The sequence below is a fragment of the Somniosus microcephalus genome, chromosome 13 (genome assembly GCF_052327205.1).
Source record: "Somniosus microcephalus isolate GS21.2 chromosome 13, FLI_Smic_1.0, whole genome shotgun sequence".
NCBI lineage: Eukaryota > Metazoa > Chordata > Chondrichthyes > Squaliformes > Somniosidae > Somniosus > Somniosus microcephalus.
Window position 1 is genome coordinate 188638297 of NC_140999.1, and position 15163 is coordinate 188653459.

Sequence of the window (15163 nt, forward strand, 5' to 3'; positions counted from 1 at the left end):
GTGCTGAAGACTTGTGCTCTAGAACAAGCCGCACCTCTAGCCAAGCTGTTCCAGTACAGCTACAACACTGGCATCTATCCGACAATGTGGAAAACTGCCCAGGTATGTCCTGTCCATAAAAAGCAGGACAAATCCAATCTGGCCAATTACCGCCCCATCAGTCTACTCTCAATCATTAGCAAAGTGATGGAAGGTGTTGTCGACAGTGCTATCAAGCAGCACTTACTCACCTACTCACTGATGCCCAGTTTGGGTTCGGCCAGGACCACTTGGCTCCAGACCTCATTACAGCCTTGGTCCAAACATGGATAAAAGAGCTGAATTCCAGAGGTGAGGTGAGAGGGACTGCCCTTGATATCAAGGCAGCATTTGACCGAGTGTGGCATCAAGGAGCCCCAGTAAAACTGAAGTCAATTGGAATCGGGGGAAAACTCTCCACTGGCTGGAGTCATACCTAGCACAAAGGAAGATGGTTGTGGTGGTTGGAGGTCAATCATCTCAGCCCCAGGACATTGCTGCGGAAGTTCCTCAGGGCAGTGTCCTAGGCCTAACCATCTTCAGCTGCTTCATCAATGACCTTCCCTCCATCATAAGGTCAGAAGTGGGGATGTTTGCTGATGACAGCACAGTGTTCAGTGCCATTCACAACTGCTCAGATAATGAAGCAGTCCATGCTCATATGCAACAAGAGCTGGATGACATTCAGGCTTGGGCTGATAAGTGGCAGGTAACATTTGCGCCACAGAAGTGCCAGGCAATGACTATCTCCATCGCCGAATCCCCCACCATCAACATCCTGGGGGTCACCATTGACCAGAAACTTAACTGGACCAGCCACATAAATACTGTGGCAACAAGAGCAGGTCAGAGGCTAGGTATTCTGCAGTGAGTGTCTCACCTCCTGACTCCCTCAAGCCTTTCCACCATCTACAAGGCACGTCAGGAGTGTGATGGAATACTCTCCACTTGCCTGGATGAGTGCAGCTCCAACAACACTCAAGAAGCTCAACACCATCCAAGACAAAGCAGCCCACTTGATTGGCACCCCGTCCACCACCTTAAACATTCACTCCCTCCACCACCGGCGCACCGTGGCTGCAGTGTGTACCATCTACAAGATGCAATGCAGCAACTCGCCAAGGCTTCTTCGACAGCACCTCCCAAACCTGCAACCTCTACCGCCTAGGGCAGCAGGCCCATGGGACCACCACCACGTCCAAGTTCCTCTCCAAGTCACACACCATCCTGACTTGGAAATATATCGGCCGTTCCTTCATCGTTGCTGGGTCAAAATTCTGGAACTCCCTCCCTAACAGCGCTGTGGGAGCACCTTCACCTCACAGACTGCAGCGGTTCAAGAAGGCGGCTCACCACCACCTTCTCAAGGGCAATTAGGGATGGGCAATAAATGCTGGCCTTGCCAGCAACACCCACACCCCATGAACGAATTAAAAAAAATTGTGAATAACAGTGGTCCCAGCACTGATCGTTGTGGAACACCACTTCCCACCTTCTGCCACTTTGAATAGCTACCCTTTACCCCTACTCTCTGCTTTCTGTCTTGAAGCCAGCTAGCTGTCCAATATGCTACTTGTCCCCTGACTCCACATTCTCTGACATTTATTAGTCTATTATGTGGTACCTTATCGAAGGCCTTTTGAAAATCTAGATAAATTACATCTACTGCATTACCCTTGTCTACTTTCAGTTACCTCTTCAAAAAATTCAATGAGGTTGGTCAAGCAAGATGTTCCCTTTTGAAATTCATGCTGACTATTCATTATTATATATTTGGCTCCTAGATGTTCTTCTATTTTCTCCTTTAATAGGAATTCCATTATTTTTCCTACCACCGATGTTAAGCTGACTGGTCTATAATTCCCTGGATATGTTCTATCTCCCTTCTTAAATATAAGTATTATGTTAGCTATCTGCCAGTCCTCTGGCACTACACCTTTTTCTAATGAATTACTAAATATGTGTGGTGATGCCTCTGCTATTTCTTCCCTAGATTCTTTTAAAATGCGCGGATGTAATCCATCCGGACCAGGGGTTTTATCCTCTTTGGGTCTGATTAGTTTATTTAATAATATCTCCTCTTTTTATTTTAAATGCATTTATTTTATTACTAATCTCATGATCCAATGTCATGCCCACCTGTTCTATCAACCTGGTAAATACTGAAGCAAAGTAATCATTTAATATCTCTGCCATCTCTCTATCGTTGCCTGTGGTATTGCCCTCTTCATCCCTTAGTGACCTTATTCCCATCTGGACCTTCCTTTCTTTATTTATGTGCCTATAAAATAGTTTACTATTTGAGGGATAAATATTGGCCAGGACACCGGGGAGAACTCCCCTGCTCCTCTTCGAAATAGTGCCGCGGGATCTTTTACATCCACCTGAGAGAGCAGACGGGGCCTCGGTTTAACATCTCATCCGAAAGACGGCACCTCCGACAGTGCGGCACTGCCTCAGCACTGCACTGGGAGTGTCAGCCTAAGCTCTTCCTCCTTTCTAAAAGTCCTTGACTGTGTTGTGGTCGCCAACCCTTAACCTGCCATGTCTAAATCACTTCAGTCTGGTCTCTGCCCACCCACAGCACTGAAACCATCTGGGTGAAAGCCACCAACAGTCTCCCTTGTGGCTGCAATGAAGATGTTGATGCAGACGCCCCGGGGAAGGGTAGCAGGTGGGGATTTTTGGGATGAGAGGTGATTCGGGAGTTAGTGCCGAATGGAATGCAAGGGGGTGGTAGAGTTTGGGAGGAGTTGGAGTTTAGATAGGATGAAACAAGTGAGGATGTCGAAGATGCCTGTTAACTTCCCCCCAAACTCCCCTGGGCTGTTCCATGTTAAAGATTCTATATTAAATGTGATGAATTGACATGCTTTTTATGTGGGGCGGGAGGGCTCATTTTTTAATTTAAAAAAAACACATTAAATTTGGTTACGAACTGAATGTCTTGCTAATGCACCCAACCGGCCCAGAATTTTGTTTCCATAAACATATTTCACCTTGCTAATCTGCAAAGGACGGAGAAGTCAAGCATGTGGCGTTTGGAAATGAAGCGTGCAATCTCACTGCTTCCAAAAACTGCACATCAGATCGTGGAGATTCAGCCTATGTTTTATTTTACAGAAATATATTGCACCTAAACAGCTTCGGACAGGCTGACTGCTCAACATCAGCAAGTAATTAAAGAGATTTTTTTCTCTCTCTCGCAGAGTTGTTTAAATTCTCTGGTCGATTCCTGAGAGCAGGTTTGCAAGGACCGCGCGCACCTGCCTCTGGCCGCAATCTGAGTGTGAAATATTTTTACTGGAAATGATTCAAAGTTTGGGAGTTTTTAAGAGAGAGGGCGCTGGGCAGGATTACGCCATTTCTGCCTCTTGGATTTGGGATTTAAACAAGACTGAGTCACCCCTTGGGCTAGAGAAAGGAGGCTTCGCAAAAGAGAAGCTGTTTATTTTCTACCTTCTGGTCCCTTTTCTATCTGAAAGAGTCCGAGATTGACTGTGATCAGAGGTATTCCACTATGGGACAGATTCATAAAGTTCGGAGGAAAGTTTTGGAGAAGTTTGTCTGGAAGTTGTTGCATTCGCAGCTTGGCGTCGATCTGGGAGAGTGTGTCCCTGGCGAGCTCGGAGCATGGAAGTACTGAGAAATCTCACCCTTCTCATCTGGTCTCTGAGCTGCTTCTGGTACCTGCCCAGTCCGGGCTCGGCAGCGGCCGGCCACTCCGGGAAGAGCCACGCCGCTGTCCGCCAGGGGGTCCCCGGGGCCGGGGCGGGCAAAAGGAACCTCTCTGGGAAGGGCCAGAACCCCGGGGCTGGGCGATGGAGCCCAGAGGCCAGGAGAGGGACGGCAGGCGTTAGAGCAGCAGCCTCGGGGAGCAAGAGAGGCCACCACCACCCCAGGGCTGGGGAGGAGGGGGCCGCCAAGCTGGAGAAAGGCAGAGCCGAGGCGGGAGCGGCCGGCACCGGTTCCAGGAGGTCCAAGGAGAACGCTGGGATTGCCCAGGTGACCCCTCACGATTACATGCTGTTCCTCTACAAGACCCTGTCCGTGGCAGAGCGGAGTGGCTTCAACGGCAGCTCGGGGCTGGCGAATACCATCACCAGTTTCGTGGACAGAGGAGAAGGTAAGAGTCAACTTGGACTTGGACACAAGCTCGGGGGGGGGGGGGAGAGGGCGCCCCAGCTTTGTACCCACCTGGCCAGGGCAATTGGACAGGCGCATCCTTAGTTGGAACAAGGTCTCAGGTACATACCCAACCCGGACAGACCTGGCAGGATTTCGCCCCTCCATCCCCCCCTTCCTCTTTTATCCGCGCTCCCGGCTGGTTAATTTCACCGTGAAATTGACTAAAGGTCTGGGGGGTTTTTTGGGTTGAGGAAGGGGATGTTTTGTGATAAACACACACACACACGGAGGCTCCTGGACTGTCGGGGGCAGGTAAGGAGGCGAGATGTCCACCTGGGCCAGCGTGAGATCAGGACTCGGGAGTCCAGGTGGAGTTGGGGCTGGGTTTTTTTTTGTCACATCCAAGTTTTAACATCACTTTCTGATTCTCAATTAATGAGTTGTGTGGGAGGGCACCGATAGATAGAAGCGACGTTTCTGTCTTGGGAAACTCCCAACAGATAATGAGTTCCAATCAGTGATAAGTTCTGGGTTTTTTTTTTCCTCCTCCCACTATCTCTTCCCTTATATCAAAATAATTTGGAGCGAGAGCTCAGGATGGTGATTGCAGCGTGTTTAGGAGGGACTGTAAAAGGTGACTTTGGAGCTGTGGTTCCCAAAGCTCTTCACCACTGGGGGGTTTCCTCGCCTCGTGTCTGGGTCTGTTGTAGACTCGTTGGTAGAGATCGATCGCTGTGATTAGTCAACAACTCCATTATCATTGGATCAGGCGACTACCAGGTTGGTAGAAGGAAATCTATAGACTTGGGTCTCTTTTAGTGTAACATTCACTATATTCCTATGTCTTAATAACCCACCTTTGACCAAGCTTTTGGTCACCTGTGCTAATCTTTCCTGATGTAGCTCAGTGCACTCCTGCGACGTTCTACTATGTGAAAGGCGCTATATAAATGCAAGTTGTTGTCTGAGAATAAATGTCCGATTTTCTGATCGGTCCCTTTGCTCGCTGTCTCTCCGCCATCCCCTGTCGCGGTGGCCTCTGCCAAGTGTCTGATTCAGTCTCTTAACAAATCCTCTCCCACCCAACGCCAGCCCGCAACAAGCCCACCCAGAGCAGCTCCTCCTTCGGGCATCTTTACTGCCCTGACATTGACACCATTCCACCCTTAAAGCGCTGTTGCAGTATAAACCAACCGCACAACGTGTGCAAATAGAAAATGGGTTTTTGAAAGAGTTAAAGGATCCAGTGTGTGAGTCACTCTGTAATGAATACACGCCGGGGTACTGGGCAGATTCGGAATCTGCGGGCTCCCTGGGCTCTGCTTGCCCGTCTCTTCCAGAATCCATCCACAATACATGTTCGACGACTGATCGGCGGCTGGGGACTGAACTCATCGATTAGAGAGGGGGGGAAATGATCAGAAAATGCAGGTTGCTCTGACTGGCTGCAGGAAGGCTGTTCATTCCCTCATCAGTAAGTGGGAAGAAGTCCCGTTAGGTTGCTGATGTTTGTTAAAGCTTCACTGAACTTGAAAAGCTCCAGAAAAGAAAGATATTGCAAACTGTAGGGGTTGGAGCTGCTTCCGAGCAAACTGAAAGCCCTTTAACAACAGGTATTAGTAAAAAAAAACTCAAACTGACCTCTCCCGCCCCCCCACCCCACCCCGTTTCAAAAACTCTTATATCTACTTAAAATAAACTTAATGATGCCCCCAAAATGAGTCTCTTGTGTCAGGATGCTCGCTCTCGCCCTCTGGGCAGCACGGCGAGTCTTCTCCCTTGCCTTCTCTTGCATTTTAGCCGAAGTGCGGGTGTATTCTGTACTTTGCAGCTCCCTGGATTAAACTGGATTGGAATGCAATTGAATAGGCGAGGCTCAGCGCCCTCACACAGCAAGGTGTTACTGAGCAAAGCGGAGCCGCCACAGAGAGAGGGAGCCTCGCACTGAGAATGGCACAGAGTAACTCACTGTTCCCCAATAGTTACTGCCATTCCTGAAGACATGGGAAGATCTTGAAAACAAACTGGTGTGCAAACATAAAGATACATGGGCTCAGCTCAATGTGTTTCTTTGATTTGCAGTAGCATAAAAGTCAGATATTTAGGGAGGGGGAGATATTGTGTATCGCGGGGCTGGACTATTGGACAGTGAGGAGGGGGAGTGAGGAGGGGAGGAGGGGGAGTGAGGAGGGGGAGAGGGGGAGGGAGGAGGGGGAGTGAGGAGGGGGAGAGGGGGAGTGAGGAGGGGGAGAGGGGGAGTGAGGAGGGGGAGAGGGGGAGTGAGGAGGGGGAGTGAGGAGGGGGAGAGGGGGGAGTGAGGAGGGGGAGAGGGGGGAGGAGGGGGGAGAGGAGGGGGGAGGAGGGGGAGTGAGGAGGGGGAGTGAGGAGGGGGAGAGGGGGGGAGTGAGGAGGGGGAGAGGGGGGAGGAGGGGGGAGAGGAGGGGGGAGGAGGGGGAGTGAGGAGGGGAGAGGGGGAGTGAGGAGGGGAGAGGGGGAGTGAGGAGGGGAGAGGGGGAGTGAGGAGGGGAGAGAGGGGAGAGGGGGAGTGAGGAGGGGGAGTGAGGAGGGGAGAGGGGGGAGGAGGGGGAGTGAGGAGGGGGAGAGGGGGGGAGGAGGGGGAGTGAGGAGGGGGAGAGGGGGGAGGAGGGGGAGTGAGGAGGAGGAGGGGGAGAGGGGAGGGGGAGGAGGGGGGAGGAGGAGGGAGGGGGGGGAGGAGGAGGGAGGGGGGAGGAGGGGGGAGTGAGGAGGGAGGAGGGGAGAGGGAGAGGGGGGAGTGAGGAGGGGAGAGGGGGAGTGAGGAGGGGAGAGGGGGAGTGAGGAAGGGGCGAGGGGGAGTGAGGAGAGGGAGAGGGGGGAGTGAGGAGGGGCGAAGGGGAGAGAGGAGGGGGGAGTGGGGGAGTGAGAAGGGGGGAGGGGGAGTGAGGGGGGAGTGAGGAGGGGGAGGGGAAGCAGGGAGAGTGAGGAGGGGAGAGGGGGAAGTAGGAAGAGTAAGGAGGGGGAGAGGGGTGAGGAGGGAGAGTGAGGAGGGAGAGATTGACAGGGGGAGTGGAAAGGGAAGCAGGGAGAGTGAGGAAGGGGAGAGTTGGGGGGCGATTGAGGAGGGGAGAGGGAAGTGGGGGAGTGAGGAAGGGGAGAGTGGGAGGGGGAGTGAGGAGGAGAAGAGGGAAGCAGGGGGAGTGAGGAGGGGGTGAGGGGGAGGGGAGAGTGAAGAGGGGGAGGGGAGGGGAGAGTGAGGAGAGGGAAGCAGGGGGAGTGAGGAGGGGAGAGGGGGTAATGAGGTGGAGGGGGAATGAGGAGGGGAGAGGGGAAAGGGGGATTGAGGAGGGGGAGAGGGGTGAGGAGGGAGAGTGAGGAGGGGAGAGAGGGAAGGAGGAGAGGGAGAGGGGTAAGGAGAGAGAGTGAGCGAGGGGAGCAGGGAGCGAGGAGGGGGAGAGGGAAGGGGAGCAGGGAGTGAGGAGGGGGAGAGGGAAGATATTTGCTCTCGGGATGCTGCGCTTGACTGCCTCACCTGTAAGGTGCGCGTGCTCGAGCGTGGGAGTGGGGGGGGGGCGGTGGGCCAATGGGGAGCTGAGCGGTGGGGGTCAGGGGAGCAGGCCATGCTGGGCCAGGGGCTAGGAGTGGTGGAGGAGTGAGGGTGGGGGTGAAGTTCTGGGTGAGGGTGGAGTGCAGGGGGTGAGGTGAGGGCGAGGTTAGGGGTCGGGGTGAGGGTGGGGGTCAGGGGTGAGGGGGGTCAGTGGTGAGGGTGGGAGCGGGAGTGTGGGTGAAGGTGGGGTTTGGGGGTGAGAGTGAGGTTGAGGATGGGGGATGGGTGGGGGTGGGGATTGGGGGTGAGGGCGGGGTTTGGGGGTGAGGCTGGGGTTTGGGGGTGAGGGTGGGGTTTGGGGATGAGGGTGGGGGGTTTGGGATTGGGGTGGGGGTGAGGGCGGGGTTTGGGGATGGGTGGGGTTTGGGGATGAGGGTGGGGGTGGGGTTTGGGGATGAGGATGGGGGTGGGGTTGGGGTTGGGGTGGGGTGAGGGCGGGTCTAGTCTGTGAGATTAGAGGGATGGATAAACAGAGGGTGAAGGAGGAACGAGTTGAAGATGAGGAGTTGCCTTTACCAAAGGGATAAATGTCTCTCTTTCTCTCTCTCTCTCCTCCTTCCATCCGTTCGCTGGTTTCCCCCTTTCCTTTCCTCCTTCTCATAATGAAAGATGGACAGGAAAATGGACACGAAGATGGAATGCACCGTGCATGCGCAAAGGGACCTGTTGCCATGGTGACACGCTGGCCAGTTTAGGCATCCACACCTGTGCCTCACCTGTCAAGTTTAGTCACCAGCCTGAATGGCTTGAATAGAGATTGCGTTGGCTAAGGGGCAGTGTTTACTTGGAGTCCGCTGTATTATAAGGCCACTGGCTTTCATTGAAAACACTCTCTACTTCTCTCGCCTCCTTTAAGATGCTCCTTAAAACCTACCAAGCTTTTGGTCACCTGTCTTAATATCGCCTTATGTGGCTCGGTGTCAATATTTTGTTTGATAATCGCTCCTGTGAAGCGTCTTGGGATATTTTACTACGTTAAAGGCGCTATATAAATGCAAGTTGTTGTTTGTTGTTGAATATTATCCCAAACTAGGACCAGAAGCCCATGTAATAGGAATGGAATTTGATTTATCTAGGCACTGTGGAAAATGGTCCCAATTCTTGGGATTGCCAGCCCAATCATAGGCAAGGCCGCTGGTTTTCATTTTCGTAGATGTAAAAACTAGACCATTTTAGGAATGTATGCTCCAAAACACCAGCAAAAATCCTGAATCTTGTGTAATGAAAATGGCATTTGTAAATTAGTCCCAGGGAGGTCTCCTTAAAGCATAAGATTTGTACGGTACTCGATTTATAGGCCAGGTGAAAGATGGCTGATCAACGGTGAGCCTGCAAGATTTGCCTAGTTCGCTCGGACTATCTCAACCAGCCGGGGCACGTCCGGGAGCAGTGGGGGATGGGGAGTGAGAGCACGGCTGGGATGGGGCTGCGACATGCCTCACATGGTCGAAGAGCCCGCCGGCACTCGCCGTCTAGGCTCACACGTTGAGGAATGGCTGCTTGGGTGAAGGGTCAGAGGGAAGCTAGCATGTGTGGCTCTGCGCCCCAGAAAATCAAAAACATTTGCAGACAGTAACTAAAATAAGTGTAAAAAAAACCTACTCAAAACACGAGACAATAATACACTTTTAAACCAAATGTGTCAGATATGCATCTTCACCTGGACTTTAGTGGGATGTCTGAGCTTTGCCTCATTCCAAACTCGACCTTTGTATGTTACGATAAATGTACACTTTCTCATTCGATGTTCAACATATGGTTCACTATTGCTGCCAGTGCTCTGACTAATAACTGTAGTGCTGTAAATTCTTAATATGCTCAGTGATTTTAGAACTTTTCTTCAGTGCTTTTCCTGTCCAATTTTCTCCCCTTCTTTCCTGGACACGCTTACTCATCCTGGAGCACAGTTTCATGGCCACCGGTTGCTCTGCATTATCTTGCCAATTGGTCATTCTCTACAACCTAGACTGCGTGTGTGTGTGTGTGTATGTGTCAGTGGACTGGTTTCTTGTGAGTAGCACCAGACATTGCCTTTGTTACCTCTAGACTTGACTATTCCAACGCACTCCTGGCCAGCCTCCCACGTTCTACCCCACATTAACTTGAGATCATCCAAAACTCGGCTGCCCCTGTCCTAACTCGCACCATCACCCCTCTGCTCGCTGACCTACATTGGCTCCCGGTTAAGCAACGCCTCGATTTAAAAATTCTCATCCTTGTTTTCAAATCCCGCCATGGCCTCGCCCCTCCCTAGCTTTGTAATCGCCCCCAGCCCTACAAACCCCCGAGATATCTGCGCTCCTCTAATTCTGGCCTCTTGAGCATCCCTGATTTTAATCGCTCAACCATTGGCGGCCGTGCCTTCTGCTGCCGAGGCCCTAAGCTCTGGAATTCCCTCCCTAAACCTCTCCGCCTCGTTACCTCTCTCTCTTCCTCTAAGACGCTCCTTAAAACCTACTTCTTTGACCAAGCTTTTGGTCATTTGCCCTAATTCCTCCTCATGTGGCTCGGTGTCAAATTTTGTTTTATGACACTCCTGTAAAGCGCCTTGGGACGTTTTACTACGTTAAAGGCGCTATATAAATACAAGTTGTTGTGGCTCCGCCTGATCCTGTTCTCACTTGACATCTGCTGCCATGCACTTTCCCGCAAGGGGTCAGTCATTGGGTAGGACCCTTGGTTGGAATTTCACTCTCTAGTCTTGGGAGCTAAAGTCAACTTTAAACCTACAGCCAGCTTGACTGAGGTCAACTAACTCAGCTTCTGACCCAAGATAGAAGCTGGATCTCCCTTCTCCGTGTTTGCTCGCTACTCCTTCCTGCAGAGCATTTACCTGACACGTTATTCCCGACTAGAAAAAGGGAAGGCATTCGGGAAGGTTTGGTTTGGCAGGGAAAAGATTCTAAAATCCTGCAGCACTTTTTTTGCCCCCTCTTGTGGCCTTATTTACTTTGAGATGTTTAGATAAGAGATCCCAATGAACCTTGGAGGCTTGTTAAAGGTCCCTGTGGTGTGTTGTGTCTTTAGCTTAACACTTGGGGCATGCGCCTGGCCAAGCATGCCCAACAGACACGTCACACCACAGGATAGACAGTGGACGCAACAGAGGTCAAGTTGGCACAGTGTTTAACATTTTAAAGCCTTTCATTCGGACGCAGTGGTAACTTTCTCAATCTAGTTCAGAGACGATTCACACAGTTAATTCCTGAGATGAGGGGGTTGACTTATGAGGAAAGGTTGAGCAAGTTGGGCCTCTACTCATTGGAATTTAGAAGAATGAGAGGTGATCTTATTGAAACATATAAGATACTGAGGGGGCTCGACAGGGTAGATGCAGAGAGGATGTTTCCCCTCGTGGGGAAATCTAGAACTCGGGGGCACAGTCTCAGAATAAAGGGTCGCCCTTTTAGAACTGAGATGAGGAGGAATTTCTTCACTCAGAGGGTCGTAAATCTGTGGAATTCTCTGCCCCAGAGAGCCGTGGAGGCTGGGTCATTAAATACATTTAAGGTGGAGATAGACAGATTTTTGCAAGATAAGGGAGTGAAGGGTTATGGGGAGCGGGCGGGGAAGTGGCTTTGAGCCCAAGATCAGCCATGATCTCATTGAATGGCGGACCAGGCTCGAGGTGCCAAGTGGCCTATTCCTGCTCTGATTTCTTATGTTCTTATGTAGCGCCAAACCTTGTCACTGTGCACCCAAGCCACTGCTGTGAAGTTGGTGAGATCGCAACACAGCACTGGAAAATATAACCAACTTCAAATAAGGACGCCCGGAAACATCATAATCTGTCTTTTCTCTTTACAGATGCTGACCGCGCTACTGCATATTCTGTTTGCATTTGTAAATAAAGAACAAAGGGTCAAACTTGTAAATCCAAGACCGTAACGAGCGCAAAGGTGGGCAGTTCATACATCTTAGCACATCAGGATCTGTTTCAACGCTTAGCTGTATCGCTTGCCTAATTGAATACTGGTGGGGAAACCAATCACGAACATAATCATGACCTTTGCTTCAATTATTGCCCAATTTTAGCCCTTTCGTTAATATTAAAGGAAGGGCGTCACGCGGGCAATATTTTGACTGCTGGTAACATGCTTTGTATTGTTTCCCCTCTCTGTCTCGTTCACATTGTGCTCTTGCTGCAAACCTGCCCCGAGCCGTTCGTCACTGCTGCTCCACATCTAGATCACTAGGAGGAGCTCAAGGTCCTTCACCTGGTTCATAAACACACAAGGATGTGATGATGCAATTAGCAGGGTGATTACATCATGGACTAGCCAATTGCATTGAAACGCTATTCGCTTTCGGCCAGTGACCCAGGGGCAAGGTTTTCGAAGCACGACGGTCTGGGAATCCGAGCAAGCATCACCCAGCTCAAGCAACATCGACCCTCCCCCCTCCATGGCTCGGTTGAGAAAGGGTCCACACAGTGTGGGACGGAGCCATCAGACCAGGATGGTGGTCCCGGGTTTAAATGGCTGAGGTATAATCACAAAGCAGCAATTGGGAATGTACAAGCCGTCAGTATCTGTCTGTAAATTATGAACTAAAGAAGCAGGGAATAAGAAAAGACTGATTAATCCATCAAGCCCATTCCATCAACAATTCATTTACAATTTGCTCTGCCATTCATTTTATCTCGAGGGAAAATCGGGCAAAAAATTTCTCCCTGAACCCAAAGATGGGTCAAGCAAAACCCCAAAATATCATTTAAACTCCAACCTGCATTATCCAGATCTGGCGAGTTGCTTTATATAGATCCTCTGTCCATGGCCCCAAAAAGAACAGGAGCCAACCTTGCGTCATCATTTGATGACTGTACGGTATAGCTCTCGATAATAAGGTAGCTAGAGAGAAACTATTTTCACTGGTTGGGGAGTCTAGGACTAGGAGGGCACTGTCCAACAATTAGAGCCAGGCCTTTCAGGAGTGAAGTTCGGAAACACTTCTACACACAAAGGGTGGTAGAAGTTTGGAACTCTCTTCCGCAATCGGCAATTAATGTTGGGTCAATTGTCAATTTTAAATCTGAGATTGATAGATTTTTGTTAACCAAAGGTATTAAGGGTTATGGGGCAACTGCGGTTAAATGGAGTTAGGTCACAGATCAGCCATGATCTCATTGAATGGCGGAACAGGCTCGAGGGGCTGAATGGCCTCCTCCTGTTCCTATGTTCTATTATTCGATACACAATGTATATTAGACTCTCAGTTCCCTTTGACTGTTATTTAGAATACTGTTATTATACTCTCCACTGAATTATCACCTTATTATTCTGTTGTAGCGGCACCCCAGTAGATTTCTCTGTCTCCAAACAATATCATTCCAATTCAGCTTTCTGTCTCCTCAAGGTGCTGACTCTGGTCCTGCAGGTGGCCATCAGCTCTCTCAAAGCTGGCCATTATTCATGTGGGAGCCTAGAGGGTGAGAGCGAGGCAGGCTAACTTCACACAGAGGCATCACAGATCTGTTCGCACGGATATTCATAAACAAGCACATCCCAGCTGGTGCAATCAGGGGTCGAAAACCTGGCTGGTTTCTCCCTCCTCTCTCCAGCCCAAGAAGGTGGCGGTCACTTGCAGTTATTATTAACTATACTAAGTAAGCAGTAATGGACAGGGTCAGGGGTTAGGGACAGGGTCAGGGGTTAGGGACAGGGTCAGCGGTTAGGGGACTGGGTCAGGGGTTAGCGACTGGGTCTGCGGTTAGGGGACTGGGGCAGCGGATAGGGGACAGGGTCAGCGGATAGGGGACTGGGGCAGGTGTTAGGGACAGGGGCAGGGGTTAGGGACAGGGGTTAGGGACAGGGTTAGGGACAGGGTCAGCGGTTAGGGGACTGGGTCAGGGGTTAGCGACTGGGTCTGCAGTTAGGGGACTGGGGCAGCGGATAGGGGACTGGGGCAGGTGTTAGGGACAGGGGCAAGAGTTAGGGACGGGGCAGGGGTTAGGGGACAGGGGCAGGGGTTAGGGACAGGGGCAGGGGTTAGGGACAGGGGCAGATGTTAGGGACAGGGGTTAGGGACAGGGTCAGGGGTTAGGGACAGGGGCAGAGGTTAGGGACAGGGGCAGAGGTTAGGGACAGGGTCGGGGTTAGGGGACGGGGCAGGGGTTAGGGGACAGGGGCAGGGGTTAGGGGCAGGGGGTTAGGAGACAGGGGCAGGGGTTAGGGACAGGGTCAGGGGTTAGGGACAGGGTTAGGGGACAGGGTCAGGGGTTAGGGACAGGGGCAGAGGTTAGGGACAGAGGTTAGGGACAGGGGCGGGGGTTAGGGACAGGGTCAGGGGTTAGGGACAGGGGCAGAGGTTAGGGACAGGGTTAGGGGATAGGGGCAGGGGTTAGGGGACAGGGGCAGGGGTTAGGGACAGGGTCAGGGGTTAGGGGACTGAGGCAGGGGTTAGGGACAGGGGGCAGGGGTTAGGGACAGGGTCAGGGGTTAAGGGGCAGGGGTTAGGGACAGGGTCAGGGGTTAGGGACAGGGTCAGGGGTTAGGGACAGGGGCAGAGGTTAGGGACGGGGCGGGGGTTAGGGACAGGGTCAGGGACAGGGGCAGGGGGTAGGGACAGCGGCAGAGGTTAGGGTTAGGGACAGGGTCAGGGGTTAGGGACAGGGGCAGGGGTTAGGGACAGGGTCAGGGGTTAGGGGCAGAGGCAGAGGTTAGGGACAGGGGCAGGGGTTAGGGTCAGGGACAGGGGTTAGGGACAGGGTCAGGGGTTAGGGACAGGGGCAGGGGACAGGGGCAGGGGTTAGGGACATGGGCAGGGGTTAGGGACAGGGGCAGAGGTTAGGGACATGGGCAGGGGTTAGGGACATGGGCAGGGGTTAGGGACAGGGGCAGGGGTTAGGGACAGGGGCAGAGGTTAGGGACAGGGTCAGGGGTTAGGGACATGGGCAGGGGTTAGGGACAGGGGCAGAGGTTAGGGGCAGGGGTTAGGGACAGGGGCAGGGGTTAGGGACAGGGGTTAGGGACAGGGGCAGAGGTTAGGGACGGGGTTAGGGACAGGGGCAGAGGTTAGGGACAGGGGCAGGAGTTAGGGACAGGGGTTAGGGACAAGGGCAGGGGTTAGGGACAGGGGCAGGAGTTAGGGACAGGGGTTAGGGACAGGGGCAGGGGTTAGGGACATGGGCAGGGGTTAGGGACAGGGGCAGGGGTTAGGGACGGGGCAGAGGTTAGGGACTGGGTCAGGGGTTAGGGACAGGGGCAGGGGTTAGGGACAGGGTCAGGGGACAGGGGCAGGGGTTAGGGGACAGGGGCAGAGGTTAGGGACAGGGGCAGGGGTTAGGGACAGGGGCAGGGGTTAGAGGACGGGTGCCCTAATGGTAGGCCCTTCCTTAACCTCGCACAGCTGAGCATAACGTTAAGCGGTATGAAGGCCTGCCTGCTCCCTCCCACCCCCACCAGCGCTATTTAAAGGGATCATGAACTACTTACA

General features: G+C 52.4%; 1 protein-coding gene across 1 annotated transcript in view; it reads left to right on the top strand.

Annotated features, from left to right (window-relative positions):
• The first annotated feature begins 3220 nt into the window (after positions 1-3220).
• The window catches only part of gdf5 (growth differentiation factor 5), a 44220-nt gene continuing 32277 nt past the window's right edge, over positions 3221-15163 (top strand). The window contains exon 1 of the mRNA XM_086005847.1: positions 3221-4144. Within this exon, the coding sequence (XP_085861973.1) occupies positions 3652-4144 (493 nt within the window). The 5' untranslated portion in view covers positions 3221-3651. The remainder of the gene's footprint in view (positions 4145-15163) is intronic.